The sequence below is a fragment of the Loxodonta africana genome, chromosome 3 (assembly GCF_030014295.1).
Source record: "Loxodonta africana isolate mLoxAfr1 chromosome 3, mLoxAfr1.hap2, whole genome shotgun sequence".
Lineage (NCBI taxonomy): Eukaryota > Metazoa > Chordata > Mammalia > Proboscidea > Elephantidae > Loxodonta > Loxodonta africana.
The window spans coordinates 154,234,140-154,255,666 of NC_087344.1; the positions used below are offsets into that span (position 1 = coordinate 154,234,140).

Genomic DNA, 21,527 nt, shown 5'->3' on the forward strand with positions numbered 1-21,527 from the left:
TTGTCTGTATTTTCCATGAATTTGTAGGCCTTTTCCATAAATTTGTCTATTTTTCCTCATTTTTGTCTGATTTTTTGCTTCAACTCTTGGATAGCTCTGAGTATTAGAGATTTGAATTCCCTGTCAGGTAGTTCTAGTACCTTTTCTTCTACTGGAAAGTCATCTGGTGTTTTATTTCAGTTGCCTACTGGAACCATCTTGTCCCTTTTTTTTTTTTTTTTTTTTAATGTGTTTTGATATTGTCTGCTGTCTTTAGGACATTCAGTAGTGATTTTCTTCATTTATTGATTGTAGATTTGTTGGTTTCATCCCGCTTTTTTGTTTTATTTGGTTATGTCTGAGTAGATGGGCTGTGCATTCTTCGTTGTTTGCTCATCTGTGGGCACAATACTTTTCATCTCTTTGGCCAGTCACTCAGCTATGATGCAGTAGGGCAAGTCCAGCGGGTGCTCCGTCTTCTGCTGGGAGCTCCATGAAGCTGCTTTCCCATACTCCCTGTCTGCTGAACTCCGATGTGGGCGGGGTGAGTCCAAGCAGCAGACTCTGCACTTCCCAGCTTGCCAAGCTACACAGCCAGCTAGGAAGCAGCAGAGGTAGAGCAGGGAGGAGAAGGATGAAGGGTAGGAAAGCATATACTGCTGGTTACCGGGTGCTCTGTCTCCTGCTAGGAGCTCCATGAAGATGCTTCCTGTACTCCCTGTCTGCTGATCTCTGACAGGAGTCCAAGATGGTGAATCTGTGCTGCATTAGCTAATACGGGACCTCTGCACGTATCTCTCCTTGCTCTCTCTTTTCTGTCAGTTTCTTAATTCCATTTGGTGCTTTGCTGAGTTCTTTATCTCTTCATTTGATGCTTAAGGTTCTAGGATTGACATTTGTCTCTGTTTTACTTAGTTTTTCAAGTCTTTGCTGTGGAGAAATGGCATGGTGCTTCTGTCCATAGTGCCATGTTGGCTCCGCTTCTCTTTTTTTCCCCCCTTTATCTTCGTCATACCCTATCATGAAGTCTCTGTTTTATTCATTTACTCTTTAATTTAGTGCTCTTCCTCAAGTATTTTCATTAAATGTTATGTGGTGATGTGATCTTTGAATTCTGTGTATGTCTTTCACCCTGCTAAGTAAATGGTATCTTGGCTGGGTTTCAGATTTTAGGTCACAGTCCTCGTTGTCTGCCAATGCTATTACACTACCCTCTAGCTTCCAGTGGTGCAGATGAAATGTCTGATACAAGTCTCATTCTTTTTACAGTGAGAATAACTTGATTTTCCTCTTTGATTTTTAAATAAGATTTGTCTTTATCCCTGGCATTCAAGAATTTGACTATAATATGCCTAGTAGTATCCTTTAAATCAGCCACGTCTCAGGGAGCAATTTAAACTTACACAATCAACACATTATTCAGCCCAGGATATTCTGCCCTATCATCACTTAGTGATGCTTTGCCTTCCATTCCTATTTCTCTTTCTGGAACTCATTATCTGCATATTAGGCTTCCTGGAGCTATCTCCAATTCATTTTTTTTTTTTTTTTTTTCCTTTCATGATGCCATCTTTTAGTAGTTTTCATCTGAGCTTTGCGATATTTCTTCCACTTGATCTTACAGGTCATCTTATCCTATAGTCCCATCCTATCTTGTTCTTGCTTTTCTTAGGTTCTGTCAACTTTCCACTCATAGTGATACAGCAGAACTTCCCCACATGATTTTCTGTGCTGTAATCTTTCCAGGAGCAGATCACCAGGTCCTTCTCCCATGGACTAAAATTCATTTATTGTAATATTTTTTAGTTCAATATAACATGTTTTTAGTTCTAGGAAGTATTTTGGAGTGTTGAACTTATTATTTTTTTTTTTTAAATAATTCAAGCTTCATATCAATATTTACCATTAGTATATTTTTAGTGTATCTATTGTACTTACTGTAGATTCTTTTTCCTGTTATAGCCCTGATTTTACCCCCTTGAGCTATCTGGGCTATTGCCTCCAATCTCTGCAGGGAGGTGGCAGGCAGTAATGGATCTAAGGGAAAGTAGGGAAGAAGCATGATTAGAAAGGCTCTTCTCAACCAATTCCCCACAGCCACTCCAGCCACCAACTTCCCCCGCCTACCAGTTTAAAACACTTTTAATTTCCCCAGGGGTTTTTCATGTTTGTGTGATTATTTCCTGGTTTCCATGCTTCCATTTTTACTTTTTCCAGGGTTGATTTTGGAGGAAAGAGCCCATGCCAATTTGACATCCTGCCAGGAACTAGAGTGTGCTTTCTATTTTCAGACCACAGTGTTTGGAACTTGGCAGTTGACAGATGCAGAAAATAAAAGTCACATTAAGAATTTTGGTCTTGATCTTAAGAGCAATGAGGAGTCACTGAAGTTTTCATAAACAGACTTTATTTTTAAAAGCCTACTCTGGTTGCAATCTAAAGGACAGGTTTTGAGGGAAACTAGGGTCAACACAGGGAAAGAGGAGGCTCTCATGGTTGTTCAGGTGAAATATAATGGTGGACTACACCAAGATGATGGCGAAGATGGAGAAAAGTAGATGAGTTCAAGAGATATTTAGAAGGTAAAATTGCTAGAGCTTGAAGATAAACTTAATTTATGGAGAGTGAGAGAAATATTAAAGCTTACTCTTACACCGTGGGCTTGCATAAATGAATGGATGTATTTATTTTGTTTGGGAGAATGAGAAGGAATTTAATCAGATTCAATTTTAAAAAACAAAAAAGCAAACCCCTTGCTTTCAAGTCAATTCTGGCTCATAGTGACCCTATAGGTCAGAGTTGAACTGCCCCACAGGGTTTCCAAGGAGCAGCTGGTGAATTTGAACTGCTGACCTTTTGGTTAGCAGCCAAATGCTTACCCACTGCACCACCAGGGTTGGGGGTGGGGGAGAAAGACTATACAAAGACCATAGAATATAATTCCTGGAGACTAGATTGTCATAGAAAAGTATCTTGTCACAGACACCAAGGCAAGATTGTTTCAAGAAGTGGGAAGTGGTTGATAGTGTTGAACGCTGCTGAGAGATCAAGATGAGAGCTAAGAAATGTCCTATGGATTTGGTGACTTGGAGGACATTGGTATTCAGAATATGAACTCTCTCGGTAGAGAAAGTGCAGAAAGTCAGAATGGAGTGGATTAAGGAATAAGTGGGAGGTGAAGAAATGAAAATAGTGATTACTAACAACTATTTTGAGGTTTAGCTGTCACAAGGCAGGGAATTAGGTTTTGTTTTTTTTTTTTTTTTAATGGAAGAGAATTGATCTTGTTTATAAGTCAATGGGAAGGTTACAATTTAAAGAAAAAAGATACATACAGATGTGAAGGAGTAACTGATAGAATAACATTGCTGAGGAGGCTGGAGGGTATAGAGTTCAAAGCAGAGATGGAGGAACTGGACTTTTTGTTAGCAGAAGGGAAGAGAAGGATAGGCAGAGATATGGGACTGCCTCAGAGTAGAACTTCAGGGGTATAGAGAAATGGCTACTCATTTTCTGGCTGTCGAAAGTCCTAGATTTTTAAACAATCTTCGTTTCCTGAAATGAAATCTCAGTTCAACACTACCTTATAACTAGTAGCATTTCTTCTCAAATTCTTGCATTTGAGAAGAAATGCTACTAGTTATAAGGTAGAAGTTTATTCTCTCACAGTCTAGTAGGCTGGAAGTCCTAATTCAGGGTGCTGGCTCCAGGGAAAGGCTTTCTCTCTGTCGGTTCTAGGGGAGGGTCCTTGTGGTGCATCAGTCTTCCCTTGGTCTGGGAGCATCTCGGTGCAGAAACCTCAGGTCCAAAGGACATGCTCTGCGCCCAGCACTGCTTTCTTGGTGGTATGAGGTCCCCATGTCTCTCTGCTCACTTCTCTCTTTTATATCTCAAAGGAGTTTGGCTTAAGACATAATCTTGTAGATCTCATCAACATAACTGCCACTAATTCATCTTATTACATCATAGCGATAGGATTTACAACACATAGGGAAATCACATCAGATGATAAAATGGTAGACAATCATACAATACTGGGAATCATGACCTGTCCAAATTGACAGACATTTTGGGGGGACACAATTCAATCCATGACAGATATCATGCAAATGACATTTCTTTCTGCATTCTTGTTTATATTTAAATATTTAAGCCATCTGGAGTTTTATTACCACGTGTAGTGGAAGTCTAATGCTTTTCATAAATTGCTAGTCAGTTATTCCCATACCATTTCAATTCGATATGAGTGCCTACTAATTAATTTGTGATATGAAAAGTAAATGAGAAATAATCTCTTTCTCGAAGGCCTTAGTATTAAGACAAGGGTTAATACACTAATGAGTATAATATAAAGTACAACAAAATAAGTGCAATGAACCCAATTATATTTTTGTGAGAATGTAGGAAATGCCTTTCTTGGACTCTTAAAGAAGACCATATTTGATAGGTGACAAGGGGGAGGTATAGGTAGGGGAGAGGGTTGAGAAGAGTAAGGCAGCCCAGGCAGAGGGACCAGCGTGAGCAAAGAAAGGCCCAAGTGAGAAACTGAAGAATGTCTTTTGGGAAACAAGGATGTAAATTAGGGCAATATTATGGTGGAAGGAGTAATGCTAGAGTGAATTTATACGTCACTTTTTTTTTGTTTTAAGTGAAAGTTTACGATTCAAGTCAGTTTCTCATACAAAAACTTATACACACATTGTTTTATGAACCTAGTTGCTCAACCTGTAATGTGACAGCACTCTCCTCCTCTCCACCCTGTATTTTCCGTGTCCATTCAACCAGCTCCTGTCCCCCTCTGCCTTCTCATCTTGCTTTTAGGCAGGAGCTGCCCACAGTCTCATGTGTCTATTTGAGCTAAGAAGCACACTCCTTACAAGTATCATTTTATGTCTCATAGTCCAATCTAATCTTTGTATGAAGAGTTGGCCTCAGGAATGGTTTTGGTTTTGGCCTAACAGAGACCAGGAACCATGACCTCTGGGGTCCCTCCAGTCTCGGTCAGACCATTTAAGTCTGGTCTTTTTACTAGAATTTGAGGTCTGCATCCTACTTTTCTCCTGCTCCATTAAGAATTCTCTGTTGTGTTCCCTGTCAGGGAAGTTATTGGTGGTAGCCAGGCACCATTTAGTTCTTCCAGTCTCAGGCTGATGGAGTCTCTGGTTTATGCGGCCCTTTCTGTCTCTTGGGTTCATATTTTCCATGTCTTTGGTGTTCTTCATTCTCCCTTGCTCCAGGTGGATTCAGACCAACTGACGCATCTTAGATGGCCACTTGCTAGCTGTTAAGACCCCAGACACCACCCACCAAAGTGGGACACAGAACGTTTTCTTAATACACTTTGTTATGCCAATTGACCTAGATGTCCCCTGAAACTATGGTCCCCAGAACCCCACCCCTGCTACTGTGTCCCTAGAAGTGTTTGGTTGGAATTTATATTTAACTTTTAGTAGACAGTAAAACACAGAAAAATTTTGGCCTGGAGATTGTTTTGGTTTTTAAAATAGCTGACTCAAGCTACACTTGAAGAGGTTTAACTAACTTGAAAGCATGTAGGTTAGATTGATAGAGCAAATAAAAGAGAAGTTTTAGGCTTGCTACAAGGCAAATAAAGTTTATTAAAAATCAAGAAAATATGAGGTTTTACATATAGAAAAACCTCAATAGACTTAAGATCCTCACTGTCTCAATAAGCAAGAATCTTGTTATACTGATGATTACAGCATGAACTGTCCCACAAAAGCTCTTTCAGTGAATAAAATCTTTTATTGTCCTCTTGACCCTACTTTCTTACCCTCCTCTGAGTAGAGGGCACGCTGGCATCAAAGATATGCCTTTGATGTGGACAAAATGGAACAAAACCCTTGGGGTAAAGAGTGTAGGTAGGTAACGTCTCTCATTCTTCCTTCCCAGAGAATGACATCCCTTTGATGGCAAGAGTAAAGGGATTATAAAAGATAAGAAAGATTTATGGAGATGTAGTAGGGCAGGATTTTTTACTCTGAAGAGCTAAAAGAGGTGGATAGGCAAAGTAGGAGGCTGCCTCTGAGAGGAGACCCCCTATTTAAGGGTAAATGTGCTACACAGGTTTCCTGATGTCCTTTTGTGTTGTCCTGCCCAGCTTCCAGGAAGACAGTTTCATGCCCCAGGGTCCCCCTCCAGAGGAAAAGCACAGGTGCCTGGAGCATGGTAGACAGAGTGAAGGGTGAAAACGAAGCCCCTCTCTCCCCAAACAACAACCATACCACTGAAAAGGTCAGTTATGCCCCTTTTGGGAGTGAGGTCCTGTCACAGGTGGAATTGTGTCCCCCAAAAATATATGTCAACTTGGCAGGGTCATGATTCCCAGTATTGTATGATTGTCTACCATTCTGTCATCTGATGTGATTTCCCTATGTGTTGTAAATCCTATCACTTTGATGTAATAAGATGGATTAGTGGCAGGTACATTGATGAGATCTACAAGATTAGATAGTGTCTTAAGCCAATCTCTTTTCAGATATAAAAGAGATGCAAGCAGAGAGACATGGGGACCTTGTACCACCAAGAAAGCAGCGTCAGGAGCAGAGTGCATCCTTTGGACCTGAGGTTCCTGCGCCGAGAGGCTCCCAGACCAAGGGAAGACTGATGTATCATAAGAACCTCCCTCCAGAGCCAACAGGGAGAGAAAGCCTTCCCTTGGAGCCGACGTCCTGAATTGGGACTTCTAGCCTACTGGACTATGACAGAATACTTTGTGGTATTTCTGTTATAGCAGCACTAGATTACCAATACAGGTCCCCTGACTGCTGCTTTTCTTAGGTGTTCAGAAACATCCACAGCTAGCCCTATGCACTCTGCTTTCAGAAGTGAGTGCATCTTTAAAGGAGGGCACACAGCTTTTGCACAGTGAGCAATCAACTTTTCACTGCACTTTGCTAATATCCCACCCATTTGTACTTTGGCTGCTTCTGAAGGGACGGCAACTTACCTGTGCCTTAGATTAGGTTTCACTACATTCTCCCTTTTCAGAGTTCTCATTCTGCCTCTACTTGTAGGAGAGCCTTAAGACAAAGATACTAGTCAGGAAATTAAAACTAATAACCTAAGTAGATAGTGTTAAGGGTAAGAGTAGTAGATAGGAAGCAGTGAAAATAGATGCAAAATCTTTACGGGAAAAAAAGTTAAGGAACCATGAATTTAGGGCCTAATAGGTCTTCAGCAGAGATGCTAAATTGTTGAAGAGTAAAGGTGTGGGGTGAGTCAAATAGAACAGTACAACCCAAGTGCTAAAGGCACCACCTTCCTTAGAAGGTCATGGTCCTGGCTTTGAGTCCCCCAACACCCAGGGTTCCCTGAATCAAGGGCAAAGGGCTAAGGCTTCTGAAGAGTCCTCTGCAGCACTCTGGGTGTTGAAGGCCTCAAAGCAACAGAAACCAGGCCATTTGAGGACAGTCAGCCAAGACTGAGACTTCATGCACAGACTCATGAAAAGCTACAAGCTATTCAGTCTTCCCCCTTGACTCTTTCTCTGGTGGTTCCTGGCTCCATGCCCTCACCAATAATACCACTACTCTTTCTGGGCTGGTTTTGTGACATTTTCATAATTCCCTCATTTCTTGAAGCTGAATTGGGTTTGGTGGGTAGTGAAAAGGAGAGCCTCTGGTTTTTCTGAAGTTACATGACAGACGTTGGGGCCAATGTGTTTTCTTCCAGATCTTGATGCTGAGAAGTAGGAAAAAAAGGGGCAAGAAAGGGGATCCATTAGCCTGGATCAAGAATCTCACTTCTCAGCCTCTGCCCCTCTGAGTCCTGTCTTTCCCAAAGCTTGAATAGGTGGAAAGTACTTCCCTCTCCCAGAGCCACCCAGTTCTCCTGTTACCTTTTGTTTTCTCTTTGTCCATACAGCCTTTTCCTCTGTAAAGAAAGCAGTCCGGTTGATGGGAAGAAAATTAGATCAAGGTTTGAGGCAACGGAACTGTTGGAGATGGAAATTTTATTAAGCCTATTATACAAGTTGGGGTCCTGGCAAGCTGCCAGAAGGATTTCCCAAATAAGTCATGCATCCCTGTATTACAGGTATAAAATCAAAGTAACACATCCAAGACAATAAAATTCAAATTCAGAAAACAGAGTATCTCAGAGGCCTAATCAAATCCCAATTCCTTTTTGAAGTACTCTAGTACAATAACTCTGGACAAGTCATCTCATTATTTGGTTGCTGAAGTCTGGATCTGATGCTGGGCCAATAATGCACCATCTATCTTGAAGAAGAAGAAGATGTATATTGTGAATGATGGACAGCAGCCTTGCTTCTTGGAAAGTAGTATCTGATAAAAGTGGTCAAGGAAGATACATTTCATCCCTTTAAAATCAACTTTATCAAAACTACTAGTTCTCTAGTTTACTAATTATTGCAATAACCACTCCAGAAGTAGTACGCCTTAATGCCCTTTCATCATATCACAAATACGTCCAGTGTTGTTAGCACTTACTACTGCTATCATTTCATCCTACATACCAACACTCTTGAAAGTGCTTGAACTGTGCAAGAGTAGGAAACATGATTGCTCTACTAAGTTCTTATGGTGATTTAAATATCTTAATAATCACCATTGAGTAAAAGAATTCATTCCAATAAGAATCTAAGTAAAAAGATGGACTTTCTCTACGATTACAGTACTTGGGGCCAATTCATTTTCTTCTAGTGATTCTGGGCTCAGTATAATGACACAGTGGCTGCAACAATGGCCTCAACTATAACAGCCACTGTGAGCATGGCTCAGGACCAGACAGTGTTTTGTTCTGTTGTACATATGGTCACTATGAGCTGTAACCGACTTGATGGCGCTTAACAACAACAACAATAACAGCTCAAACAACACTAACTTAGACAGCAAGGGCATGACAGAAGAGGGCTTGGCCTTGCATTAAATACTGATACTACAAAATGCAACACATTTTCTATTTTGAGCTGGGGAAGGGCACACCATCAGCAGGACAAAAGGATACATGTAAGTTGGGATGCCTTTTGCAGCCAAATGTTTCCGAATAAGTCGCTCAGTACCATACCAGTTAAAACCTTTCGTGGCATGTCCAATGCGTGGAAGGTGGACACTTGCTATTAAAAAAAAAAAAAATGAAGATGTCTTCATTCATCAGAAATCGATTGATGGGTATAAACTATACATAGGAGGAAATAATCTACACTCTCAGAGTCACTGGGTAGTTTCCAATAGACAAAATGTATATATAATCATGGACAGTCCCACCCAAAATATCTGATTATGATGTCACAAAATATTCTGGGGAGAGAATGTGATAGGGAAATATTAAATAATTCTGTTGGACACAAGGACTGTGGGCCTTGGAAATAAGCCTAGATACAGGGGAAATAGGGTATGATCAAAGTTAGAGACATAATTAAAATAAGCAAAGATTCTATAACAAGTCAAGCCATTCAACCAGCTCCGAGATACACTGGGTTTGGAAACAAACTTTTTGGTTTTTGGTAGCAAACTGTCTGCTAATGTGGGCTGTGACTCTCCAAGAGGGGATGCAATAAACAGCATTTCCCAACTGCAGGTTCCCTCATCTCCAGTCGTCTGCTTCCTCATCTGTAAAATCATGATACAAATACCCCAGTGGATGGAGAAGGTCCCCAGGGACAATGGATATGAAAGTGATTTGGAAAGGAAAAAGGGACATACAATATGCAAGACAATGTGATTTTTACTTCTGTCATCTCTCTTACACTGGGGTTAACCTTTACCATGCATACTGAATGGGGTCCTGACATTTCTCACCTTCCTTCAGGCAACCACATCCTATGTCTATGTGCATGACTGAAACAGAAATACACCTACTCCCGAGCTCAGTTGGAAAAGCTTACCTTTCTTTTTCTTTGCTGCTAAAAATATCTTCTTCAGGCCCTCTTCTAGGGCTGCCATCTTAATGCCAGACAGGACATTGGTGCGATCACGGTGCTGAGCCACAATCAAGGCCAACTAGGAAGAACAACCATTGGATGGCTGACATGACATTAAATGGCTATGCGCCAATCATTAAATGGCCTGCCCATTAAGGAGAAGCAACCAGTCCCCTCACAGACACTGCCCTTTGTGGGTCACTCCAGGGTTTGTCTCCATCTCCTTTGGGAGCTCTAGCTGAAAAATCATGTCCTACCAAATATATGACTCCACACCCCATCATAATTGTCTTATCTTATTTTGTGGCAATTTTATGTAGGCTTATCTTTCTAAGATACATTAAAACAAGAGTACAAAATAAACTGGGCTTTCTAAAGGCTCTCGAAGGTAAAGAAAGAATTTTTCAGAGACTTAAGAATAGAAGAACATTAAAGGTATTACACTCCAGCTGATGTTTGTGTCAGCTCCATAACCCCAGAGCAAGCAGTCACTCAATCTCTGTTCAAACAATTCCCATGAGGAAATAATGCCAAATATCACCCCCCGCCCCAACCCCACCCGTCCTAATCTAAGTGGGGAAAAGCCAGGCAGACTCTCAAAGGAGCTTCTGGGAATGCGCTTCAGTTACACAGCAGACGTAGCGTTCTACTCAGTGAGCAGCTTTCCTGAGCCACTAGATTCTGAGCTTCTTACGCACAGACACTATGTCTCTCTCATTTTATATAGCATTTTGGAAATCACTGAATGAATATCGAACAAACGGAAATCGTTTTGTTGTGAGCCATGCAGGCCACCAACCTCAAGAGAAGGATCTTCTCTTTCAGTTCACTTCCTAAATTTCTTCTTTTCTAAGTCAATAAGATTTGGCTTGAAATTTGAATATGAATCCAGGCCTTGGAGAAAGCCAAGTAGGTGCGGTAAATAAAACTCATTACAGGAATCCAAATGACAGGCAAGCGGGAGCTACTTAAGATGCAAAGGCAGAATTCTGATGTGGGCAGAGGGAATATGGATGTATTCTTTCTGCTTATGGCTGGCTAGAAGACATGATCTTTCATAAAGCTTTTCATGTAACAACTGATCAAACTCTCAGCTTTGAGCCATATTTTCTTATTCGGTAAATGTCTACTGAGTATTTTCTATGAGCCAGTGCTGTGCTAGGTATTGAGGATAAAAAGGCAAATAAAACAGAGTCCCTGCACTTGGGAAGGTGCACAGTTTAGGTGAGCAGAGGGAACAAGGAAATGGAGGACAGTGCTCCAGCTGCTGGGATGGGCGGACTCAGCGAGGACAGAGGGAGTGAAGACTGAGGCCCAGCTGCTAGAGGCCAGAGGGGCAGAAGAGGTTTCCTGAGAAGCTGAGGTGAGCCAAATTTCAGTTTGAATAAGAGAGCTGCTTTTTACTTACCAAATCTTGCCCTTTGTTTCTTGACTCTTTATCATCGATAGGAAATAAAAGGACACCTCCCAAACTCAAGTCTGAGGTAAAATAAAAAGGACAACAGAAAGGACATTAAGTTTACTAAAGACTGCAACCACTGAAAGGGACTGTCCAAATCCTCCTTACACCTTGCCTTTTCCAAAACCAATTAACATTTAAACCCCACCCTTCATAATCTTCCACAGCCTTTTCTCACTTCTCCTGGCCTCAGTTACAACTTAGCCCAGCGTCTCAACCATTACCAACAAAGCACCGCTGCAGGCATGGAGAGTCAAGGCAGAGACCGGAGGAATCTAGGATGCTGGGAGGGCACTGTGAGCTTGAGATTCCTTTGGAGGCTGTATGTTTGTCTTGTAACACTCAAATATTGCATTCTGCTTTATCTTTGTCTATTTACGTATTTCCCCACCCCATCCAAAAAAAAAAAAAAACTCGTTGGCGTCACCCTGGTGGCATAGCAGTTAAGCGTTCAGTTGCTAACCAAAAGGTCGGCAGTTCGAATCCACCAGCCATTCCTTAGAAACCCTATGGGGCAGTTCTACTCTGTCACATAAGGTCACTATGAGTCAGAATCGACTCGACGGCAACGGGTTTCTCCGAATCAAATCAGCCTGATGCTCTAGGAAAATATGCTGATTTAATTCTATGGCTTTGTATACCCCAGTTTGAACCTTTTGCCCTCTCAATCCACCCTGCACACCCTAATCTTTTAAGTCATTCTGCAATAATTCTTCTGCTCAAATTTCCCAAATGACTAGCAATTACCCACTGGATAAGGTCCTCCTTAGAATGACATCTCCTTGGATGGACATGTAGTTTTTCACAATGTTGCCCAAACCTCCCTTTACAATCCTACTCTCCTCCACCGTTCCTCAGCCTAAACCCTTTATTCTGGCCTGCCTGGCCTATGCACCATTCTCCAAACACATGAGCTGTGTAATTGCCTGGTAATTCAATAATCACATACAGGAATGGGGGTGTTGTACAAATACCAAAAAGAATGAGATACGGTTAGGGATTCCCTTGCCAGTTCTCTTCACTTATTCAAAAACTCAACTATCTTTCGGTGCTCAGTATAACTTTTACTACCTCCGTGAGGCCATCCCTAGTAACTCTAACCCACAGGGGCTGCAATATCCTCCTAACCTATGACTGCAGCTTCATCTACTCTGCTATACCTGATTTCAATCCTTCTTAGAGCAGTGTGCACACTCCGTTTTCTTACTAACCGCTTATCCCTTAATTCTGTGCAGCCAAGCTTTAGTCCTTACACTCTATTCAAGGTGCTCTGAGGTCACGTGGCCACCCTCAAGCCAAATCTGTCCTCACTTCAGTATCTGACACGGCAGACCACTTTGCCTTCTTGACACCTTCTCCTCACGTGCACTTCAAAATACTATATCCTCAAGCTTCTCATATTTTTCTGACAGGTCCTTTTGTCTCCTCTCCTTGCCTCAGCCCCAAAGTGAAGGTGTCTTCCACATCTGTTCTCTGCCCTCTCATTCCTCTGGTTTGCAACAGGGACTCCAGTCTCCATCTACAGTTCTGACCTCTCCTGGGTTCTCTGCTCTTCTAACCTGCCCATCAATATCTAGATCTGAGTCAACTGTTTCAAATCATATTAAAAAACCTTTTTTTTGGTAAATTGTTTTACTAGAAATTGTATCCTCCCTAAGTCCTTACATCCCTTTCTACTTTAGAAAACTGGACTGAAGAATTAAGAAAAACCAATCCCTAAGAAATCTGGAGGGTCAAGGTGCTTTACTCTCAAGTCCCCCAGGAGGTCGTCACATAATAATTATACTCCTCTTGCCATTTTGTGATTTCTGCACTTAAAAGGGGGTGTCCTTTCCCTTTCTCTCTGCCAAGGGAGGATCCTCTTCAGCCTTCCAACTTCCCCTGGCCCCAAACAGCTTCACTTCCATCTCCAGGGAGGGCTGTGCCCCAAACTGCACTGACTTTAAAATACAACCTCCTTTCCCTCAGCACCAAACCCAAGCTCGTTAGCACTTTAATGGCACATCTGATTTCCCTTCCACGGGTCTCTGACATTTTCATGAGATGTTCCCTTATGAAGGTGGGCTGAGTTGGGCAAACAATGATACAATCTTTATGCCAGTACTCTAACATGTATGCTGGGACTGACATTTTTTTCAAAATACTTGTACATTTATTAGCCTCAGTATAATTCCATGAGGCAGTGAAACAAGCATTAGTCATTAATCACAGATGAGAAAACAGGTACCGAGAGGGCAAGGGACTGCCTCAAGGTCACATTACAGCTAGGTAATTGATGACAAGATTCACCAAAAACCAGCTCTTCCGACTCCTTCTCTAGTGCTTTTCAACTGATACGATACCTGTCTTACACCCTCTCCTCTCTTGTTTTATCCTAACTCTTCCCTCTGTTTTGCTTCTCACCTTTCATTTTCCCAGCCAGCTCATATATTTTTCTTGGCTCTGCTGATCGTGTTTCCAGAGCTGTGAATAAGCCACCTCTGCCCCATCGGCCAGAATCATCTATGGAAGAAAGTCAAAATTTTCATCCATAGGAAGTAAAGTCCAGTCCACAATTAAAAAATAAAAATAAAAAATAATTAAAAAAAAAACAAAGACACATCAAATAGACTTGTGGTAAGAAGGACTTCTCAAAGGAAAGAAAAAAATATCTGATCTAAGAATACCATGGATTAGACTTTCCAAATATGTTTTTCTGGAAGATGCACCTGGCCATCATTAACAAGACAAAAAGACAGCATCTTAAAAATTAGTATTCCGCATGAGCAGGATCTCTGCAGTGCATCTGTGATTCCTGCGAGATGACTAAGGAAGGATGGAGAGTAGATGTAAACAGAACCAGTACTGGAAATGCAACAGTATACAGCTCCATTTTACCTGAAAAGGAAAGGGTTGGTGGCTCGGTCTAGTACTAACATAGCTGGTGAAATCCATTGCTGTCGATTCAATTCCGACTCATAGCGACCCTACAGGACAGAGTAGAACTGCCCCACAGGGTTTCCAAGGAGCGGCTGGTAGATTTGAACTGCCAACCTTTAGGTTAGCAGCCCAGCTCTTAACCACTGTGCCACCAGGGCTCCATATAGCTGGTAGTGCCTTGTATTTACAGTTATCCATTCTTTCAATCATACTACAAATATTTGTTAGCAACTATTACATGTAAAGTTCTGTTCTAGGCATCTAGGGCAGTGAACAAAAAGATCCATGCTCTCATGAAGCTTATTGTCTAGTGCAAAAAGAGTAAAAAAAAAATGTAATGTCAGGTGATGATATACGTAATAAAGTAAGGTAGGAATGGAGACAGAAGGTAATAGAGGGGTGGGGATGACGTCTGTCTTATGTGAGGCAATCAGAGAAGACCTCTGAGAAACAGACATTGTAAAAGATACTTGATGTGGCTATACGGGGAAAGAGGGCTCTAGGCAGAAATAGTAAAAAGTACAAAGGTACTGAGGTGGGAACATGCTTGAAGCTTTGCTTATTTTTAAAGGAGTCTCTTGCCTTAGAGATGCTGCCTCATTTCACTCTCTTAAAAACCTCGTGAAGAGGGTAGAGCAGATATCATCCCATTACACAGATAAGGATGCTGAGGATCAGGGAGGTTAGGGAACTAATGAGAGAGCCGAGAGCCAAATCCAAGTCTCCTGATTCGAAAATTCAAGCTCTTCTGACCACACAATACTGCACTGGGACCACTACTCAGGTCAGGGTTCTGCCTTATCCTCACCAGTCCTGGCACCATGAAGTCTGAGGGACCCACCCCTGCCCTGTACCACTTCTCATACCTACGCAGTGAACGATGAGTGCATCCTCAGCCCCGGCATGGGGGTGGGTGACATCACCACTAATGTACTTGATGGAGGTCAGGTCCGGGTCTTGGCAATCCAGTTCAGCAGAGCTCACATCTTCCCCATCCTCGGGGCCCTCTGGCTCGCTGTCCTCGAGAGGCAGGCAGAATGACTGATAATTGTTGGACTCCCACCAGGCCATCCTTCAGCAGGCCAGAGAGAAAAGGTAATTAGCCGGGCCTATCACAATTTCCCCTTGGAGCACATTTTGTACTGCTCCTCACAAACAATAAATGCCAAGTGGAAATGCAATTAGACACTCACTATGATTGTGGTTTTCTGTATATACGTAAATAAACAAGAAGTCGTACTGATTAGCCTAACTGCCTCATGACTACACTTCAACGTTGCGGAGATCCACTCTCTGTCCCTGTTTCTAAGAACACAACTAAAATGGGTTGTTCAAGTAAACTACTTTTTGTCAGACAGCTACAATAAAACCTTAAAATTTTCTTGTTTCGACAGAATGTATCTTCTCTGCCTTAAGCACTCAGGATTTTTTTCACTTAAGTAGACTAAAGCATTAAGGTTAAAATTGAATCTTTTAAAAAGTATCCTACTGACAACAGGAACTACAGCCTTATAGATATTTTCTGCAATTTTAAAGTAATGGTAAACTGTGGACTCATACAATAGTGAGTCTTACAACAGCTGTGCCCCTTGGCTCAATCCATGAATGACACAGACATACTTTTTCTTATGTTCAGCTTCTTCCTTTTCCTTCTTCTTTTCCTCTATTAGTCTCTTCCTCTTGGCTGCTGCCTCTTGTCTCTTCCTCCTTCTGTCCTCTAGCTCTTCTGGGCTCAGGATCTGCTTCCTTTTGGTAGAGCCCTCCACCAGGCCTGGGATGAGAGTCTGTAGGAAGAACAAGATCCATAACTAGGAAGGCCAGGGGCTACCTGTTTCTCCAGGACTTTTGTTCATCCCTAAAACACATAATGTGCAGAAGCAGCACACTCACTCTTTCTCAAAACGTTGCATCTCCATGCCACCCTGTGTGGTGGGAAGAGGTGGCAAAGGCAATCTGATGTACTGTTCATATTACACACCTCATAGGCGTGGCAACCAGGACACTGTGTTCTAAACTCAATGAAAGCACTGGTAAGTACGGGATGGCAATATGTCATTTTGATTCATTTAATCAGGAATAAGGTACTTCATACTTTGGACATGTTATCAGGAGGGATCAGTACCTGGAGAATGACATCACGCTTGGTAAAGCAGAGGGTCAGTGAAAACGAGAAAGACCCTCAATAAGATGGATTGACACAGTGGCTGTGACAATGGCCTCAAGCATAACAATGACTATGATGATGACACAGGACCAGGCACCATTTTGTTCTGTTGTATACAGGGTCACTATGAGTCAGAACTGACTCCATGGCACCTAACAGCAACAAGTTACTTCAGAAAAATTAATTTTATCTGTTGGTTGAATGCATACCTTGTGGGATGCCATTTTAAGTGTAACCATTTTTAATGGAAATCTTTCTACGATGAGCTTCTTTCTTAAAGGAATATTTCAACATCATTATTCTCTTAATAATAGTTAGCATTTAATGAGTCCACACTCTGTCAAACACTGCATATTACATACATCGTTTATGACTGCCATCTTGTCTCAATGACACAGGTCACAATTAACAAGAGCTGGGTATGGTATTTTGATGTAATGTAGTGATCCCATCATAGGTGGCTTGGATGGATAGGGCTGCTTTCACTAGCATTAAGCAAAAAAAGAAACCTTCCTTGCTAATGTTTTTCATGCCAATTTTTCATATAGTTTTTCTACCATGGTACAGTTACATTTATATTTCAACAAGCCAATTAGAGGCTTTTTTTTTTAACAAATTGCTCCTGGAATCATTTTTTTTTTTTAGGATGAGAGTTTGGAAGAATTTATTCTTTTACATAACTAGTTCTTACATTGCCTTTATTTCGGAGTGACCGGCCCTCTTGACTAGTTTTCTCCAAAAGGGTTTTCTGAAGATTCACCAGTTGCTCAAACGATTTTCTGTCTTCCTTACTAGGCTCTTTAGAATAATCTTTACCTTCAAATAAGTACATATGGTTTTCTGAGAACATAAAACACAAAGAGAAATGTTAGAGACTAAAGAAAAATGAATTAAGTTTATTCAAAGCAATATCTAGGGTGAACAAGAGAACATAGCTTACATTCTAAATGGGCTAAGATTAGCTTGTGATGAGGGTATTTCATTTCCAATCCCACTGACAGTGACTGGTTTGGGTTCTACGTGGGGACCCCAGATACTGCTTATCAAAGAAGAGAGCATGACTTAGCCATTTTAGTCCATCCCTGGATGGTCTGTGAGTCTCTGCTGAATTCTTCCATCCTTCCAAACCTTGGGTTACTCATCACTCATTCATTCCACAACTATTCCTCAGCATAAACCTCACTGACATTAAGATCACCTAATCAAAGCTAACCGAGAACACACTTTTTTTTTATTCCCAGCATAATTTTAATACTCAACTCTTCATCCTCTTTTCTGTGATATTAAGGAAAACAAGTAGAGAATCTAAGAGAAAATCCAAGGGATTTTCAATATTCTTTATAGATATCATAAAGCTTTTTTCATGATCCTAACCACAATCCTGGTATAACTAACCCCATTTAAGAAAGAGGAAACAGGTTTAGATAGGGATTGAGGGATCTCCCAATTCTTACTTTTAATAAATGAAGAAGACAGGATTTTCTTTACCTAAAGCCTGTGTGCTTTTTTCAGTATGTCACTGTGTCTACGAAAGAATGGAAAGATAACAGGCTGGCAAATAATAATTATGGTAATAACCATAATGATAACACTCTAATCTTCAGTAGCACTTTATGCTATCAGGCATGTTCATATCTATTATCCTGTTTGATTTTTGCAACTGTGGAAAAGAGTAAAGCAGACATTAGTATCACCATTTTAAAGATAAGGAAACAAAGGCTCAAAGAGGTTAGATAATCTACCACTATCATGAATCAAATTATAAAGAGGCATGAAGAGCTAAGATTAGCAACCATAGATCAGAAAGATAATCATTTTACATTGAAGTGTATTTAACAGCACATTTTACCAAAAGAATGTATTTCACAACATTACTGAAATCAGCTATAAGAATGTTTTCCCTAGAGTGTATGAAAGCAAAACATTTTTGTTCTCAAGAGATCAATCGCTTCACACTTGTACCCAAATCCAACCAGCTGTAATCCTAATTGGCATTTGCTAATTAAGTCAGCAGGGGGCTTTCAATGAGGCGCTCTATCAACAAGTGGAAAAAAAAATAAAGAGCTGAGAAGTGTGAAATATGATCAACGTATGTAGCTTCATAATGCATGCTATTTTCAACTTACAAATGTGCTTTTTAAAAAAACCCTGGCACTCACGATAAAGCAACTCTGTTTTTTATTTAATTTTGATTAGGGCTGCTATCTTAGGATAGGTTTGCTAGAGGAGCAAAACCAGTGAAGCTTGTGTGTGCATGTGTGTATATATGTATATAGTGTGTATATATGGGTATAGTGTGTGTGTGTATATATATACATATATGTACATTACATATATAGAAAGAGAGACAGAGAAAGAGATTCATTTCAATGACATGGCTCACACAGTTGTGGAGGCTGGCAAGCTCCAAATTCATGGGTCAGACATCAGGCTGGAGGCTTCTCCTGACTCATGTGGTTGCAGGGGCTGGGGAACCCAAGATCGGCAGGTCAGGCAGCAAGATGATAACTCATGTCCCAAGAACCGGAGGTCAGAGATTGATGAGTCATATGCAGGATCCAGGGAAAGCAAGCTTTGCCAGAACATCTCTATATACTGGATGCAGGCCACACCCCCAAGAAAACTTCCCTCTCAACTGATTGGCTGCTCATATCAGATCACAAAATGGGGGGTGATTACATAACATCTGTGAAACCACTGAGACTCATGGCCTAGGCAAGTTGACATATAACCTGAACCGTCACAGCTGCTTTATTACTAGTCTTTCATATATATTTTTAATATTTTAAATTTTGTGCTCCCTGTCTTCATTGTGCAACCAAGAGCAAGTTGGAGACCACTGGCCTAAGCCCCCATCTACATTCTGCCAGTGGAACCATACACAAAAGAGTGGCCCTGCACCCGTTAATCAAAGACAAAATTCCAGATTTTAATACATCTGAGAAATACTTTCTGGCAGTTAGACTGCCTGGGAAATACAATTTTTTGGGGCAGTTTGACTGACTGAGAAATATAATTATTTCTCTAGAAAAGAGTGAAATTTAATTTGTTCTAATAAACATTAGGAAAATAAGCTGAAATTAACCTAGATGTGTGTAAAACTGGGTGAAAGTTTCATCATTTAAAGCAATCAAAATGTAAGTTAAAAATATGGCCATGTGAGTCTATTTCTTCTCCCTCCTGAAACCATGTAATGGTAGTAAAGGGATTAAAAAAGATATATGAGACAGGTGTGAATGAAAAAGTTGATAAGTCTTCAGAAAATGGAAAGTGGCTGGAAGGATGATGACGGATTAAGAAGAGCAATGCAAGAAAAATGCAAGTGCCCCGTCAGAGGGGTAATTACGAAAACAGAGACCCTACTAACCCTCCACAAGCTTAAGGCTTACAAACACAAGGGACCACAGGGTGGGGAACTGAGAGCATCTGCACACCAAACAACATCAGCACATGAATACCTGGCTCATTCTGTCTCTACAATTTGAGCAAACAAGTTTACCCCAACTCCACTCCACTTCCTTCAAGAAAGATACTGAAGGATTTGTCTCTGGACAAACTGAGTTGTCCTTTGAAAATATTTCATACACTGACACTTGGGAAGGCTACCTTAATGCAAAAGCTTGATCACCACTTGGTAGTGCTGGAGGAAGGCCCAAGAGCCAATACACCTGCTCATGCCAGAGCTGCCAATCAGCTTTGTGGCACATCATCTGCACACATGACCAGACAGCCAGAGGACACCAGGCATTTGAGGAAAACTACCAACAAAGAACAAGAGATTCCAAAATAAATTTAAAAGGCAGCAGTAGCAGCAATTGGAGAAAAAAAGAGACAATGCAGGGAGTAGAGGAATACTTTTTTAAAAAGATATGATGAAATAATAATTTTAAAAGATATAACAAATATTCTCTCTGGAGTACTTTCTTAAAGCTATAATAAATATCCTCAGAGAGGATATTATGTACTTGAAATGAGAACAGGATACAATTAACACAACAAGAAACAGAGAAAAAGAAAGAGCTCTCGGAGAATACAAACAGGACACTAAATAAAAAAACTTAAAAGATAAAATACAAGAAAAGTCAAAGGGCAGTGCACTAGAGAATAATTCTGCTGCCTAAATACCAACCTCTCCATATATCGTGTAAAAACCTTTCAGATGAACAAGAATAACAAAACCACAAATCCAGGCCTATCACAAAGCAAGGAGTCAGAGACGACTACAAACTTCAATTTGCAGGCAAGTGAGAAAGTCAGAAAGGAGCCCTAGTGGTAAAGTCGTAAAGGGGTGAAATGCTCAGCTGCTAAAAAAAAAGGTCAGCAGATCAAACCCACCAGCCACTCAGCAGGAGAAAAAGGTGGCAGTCCACTTCAGTAGAGATGTACAGCCTTGGAAACCCTATGGGACAGTTCTCCTCTGCCCTACAGGGTAGCTAGGGCTTGGAATCGACTTGACGGCAACTGGCTTGGTTTTTGGTTTTTAGAGAAGGTAAGTAGAGAAATAACCAGCCAAAACCAGTTGAACCATACAACTCAGGGAATATTATACTTATGAGCCCTTTTTGAGGAATCTTCTAGCAAGAAGAGCTTCACCTAAGTAAGGGGAAAGGTAAAACTGTCACCTAAAGTAAGAGATGACTGGCGCAATTTCAGTAAAGCAATAATGGTGAGGAAACCCTGGTGGCGTAGTGGTTAAGAGCTATGGCTGCTAACCAAAAGGTCAGCAGTTCAAATTCACCAGGTGCTCCTTGGAAACCCTAAGAGGCAGTTCTACTCTGTCCTATAGGGTCGCTATGAGTTGGAATCGACTCAACGGCAATGGGTTTGGTTTGGTTTAATAATGGTGAGATTGAATATACTTAATTGTAAATCTAGATAAAATAAAGATGGGTGAAAAGGTAGAAGAGCGTGTAAATTTTGTCTATTCTGATAAAGCAGAAATGACACAAGTAAAAAAGTGGAAGAAGAGAGACAGGAATGGGAAAGTAAAATAAATGTTTTGATCACTGTACAGATAATAGGTGGGACCAAAGGATTTAAAGCTGACAAACCAAACTAAAGATAGGGCCTTGTCTCAGGATATTATAAGTGGTATTAAA

General features: G+C 41.0%; 1 protein-coding gene across 6 annotated transcripts in view; it reads right to left on the reverse strand.

Annotated features, from left to right (window-relative positions):
* Window positions 1-204: 204 nt before the first annotated feature.
* The window catches only part of CHD1L (chromodomain helicase DNA binding protein 1 like), a 61,178-nt gene continuing 39,855 nt past the window's right edge, over window positions 205-21,527 (reverse strand). For 2 of the 6 annotated variants that reach the window (XM_064282351.1, XM_003421967.4), the window contains exons 16-23: window positions 17,120-17,268; window positions 15,885-16,048; window positions 15,131-15,336; window positions 13,749-13,847; window positions 11,295-11,365; window positions 9,851-9,965; window positions 8,971-9,079; window positions 205-8,288 (exon numbers count right to left, since the gene is read on the reverse strand). In XM_064282351.1, coding sequence (XP_064138421.1) covers window positions 8,219-8,288; window positions 8,971-9,079; window positions 9,851-9,965; window positions 11,295-11,365; window positions 13,749-13,847; window positions 15,131-15,336; window positions 15,885-16,048; window positions 17,120-17,268 — 983 coding nt within the window. In that variant the 3' untranslated portion in view covers window positions 205-8,218. Of the gene's footprint in view, window positions 8,289-8,970; window positions 9,080-9,850; window positions 9,990-11,294; window positions 11,366-13,748; window positions 13,848-15,130; window positions 15,337-15,884; window positions 16,049-17,119; window positions 17,269-21,527 lie in introns of those variants that run through there. The other 4 variants (XR_010321485.1, XM_064282352.1, XR_010321486.1 and 1 more) reach the window with 4 other exon arrangements.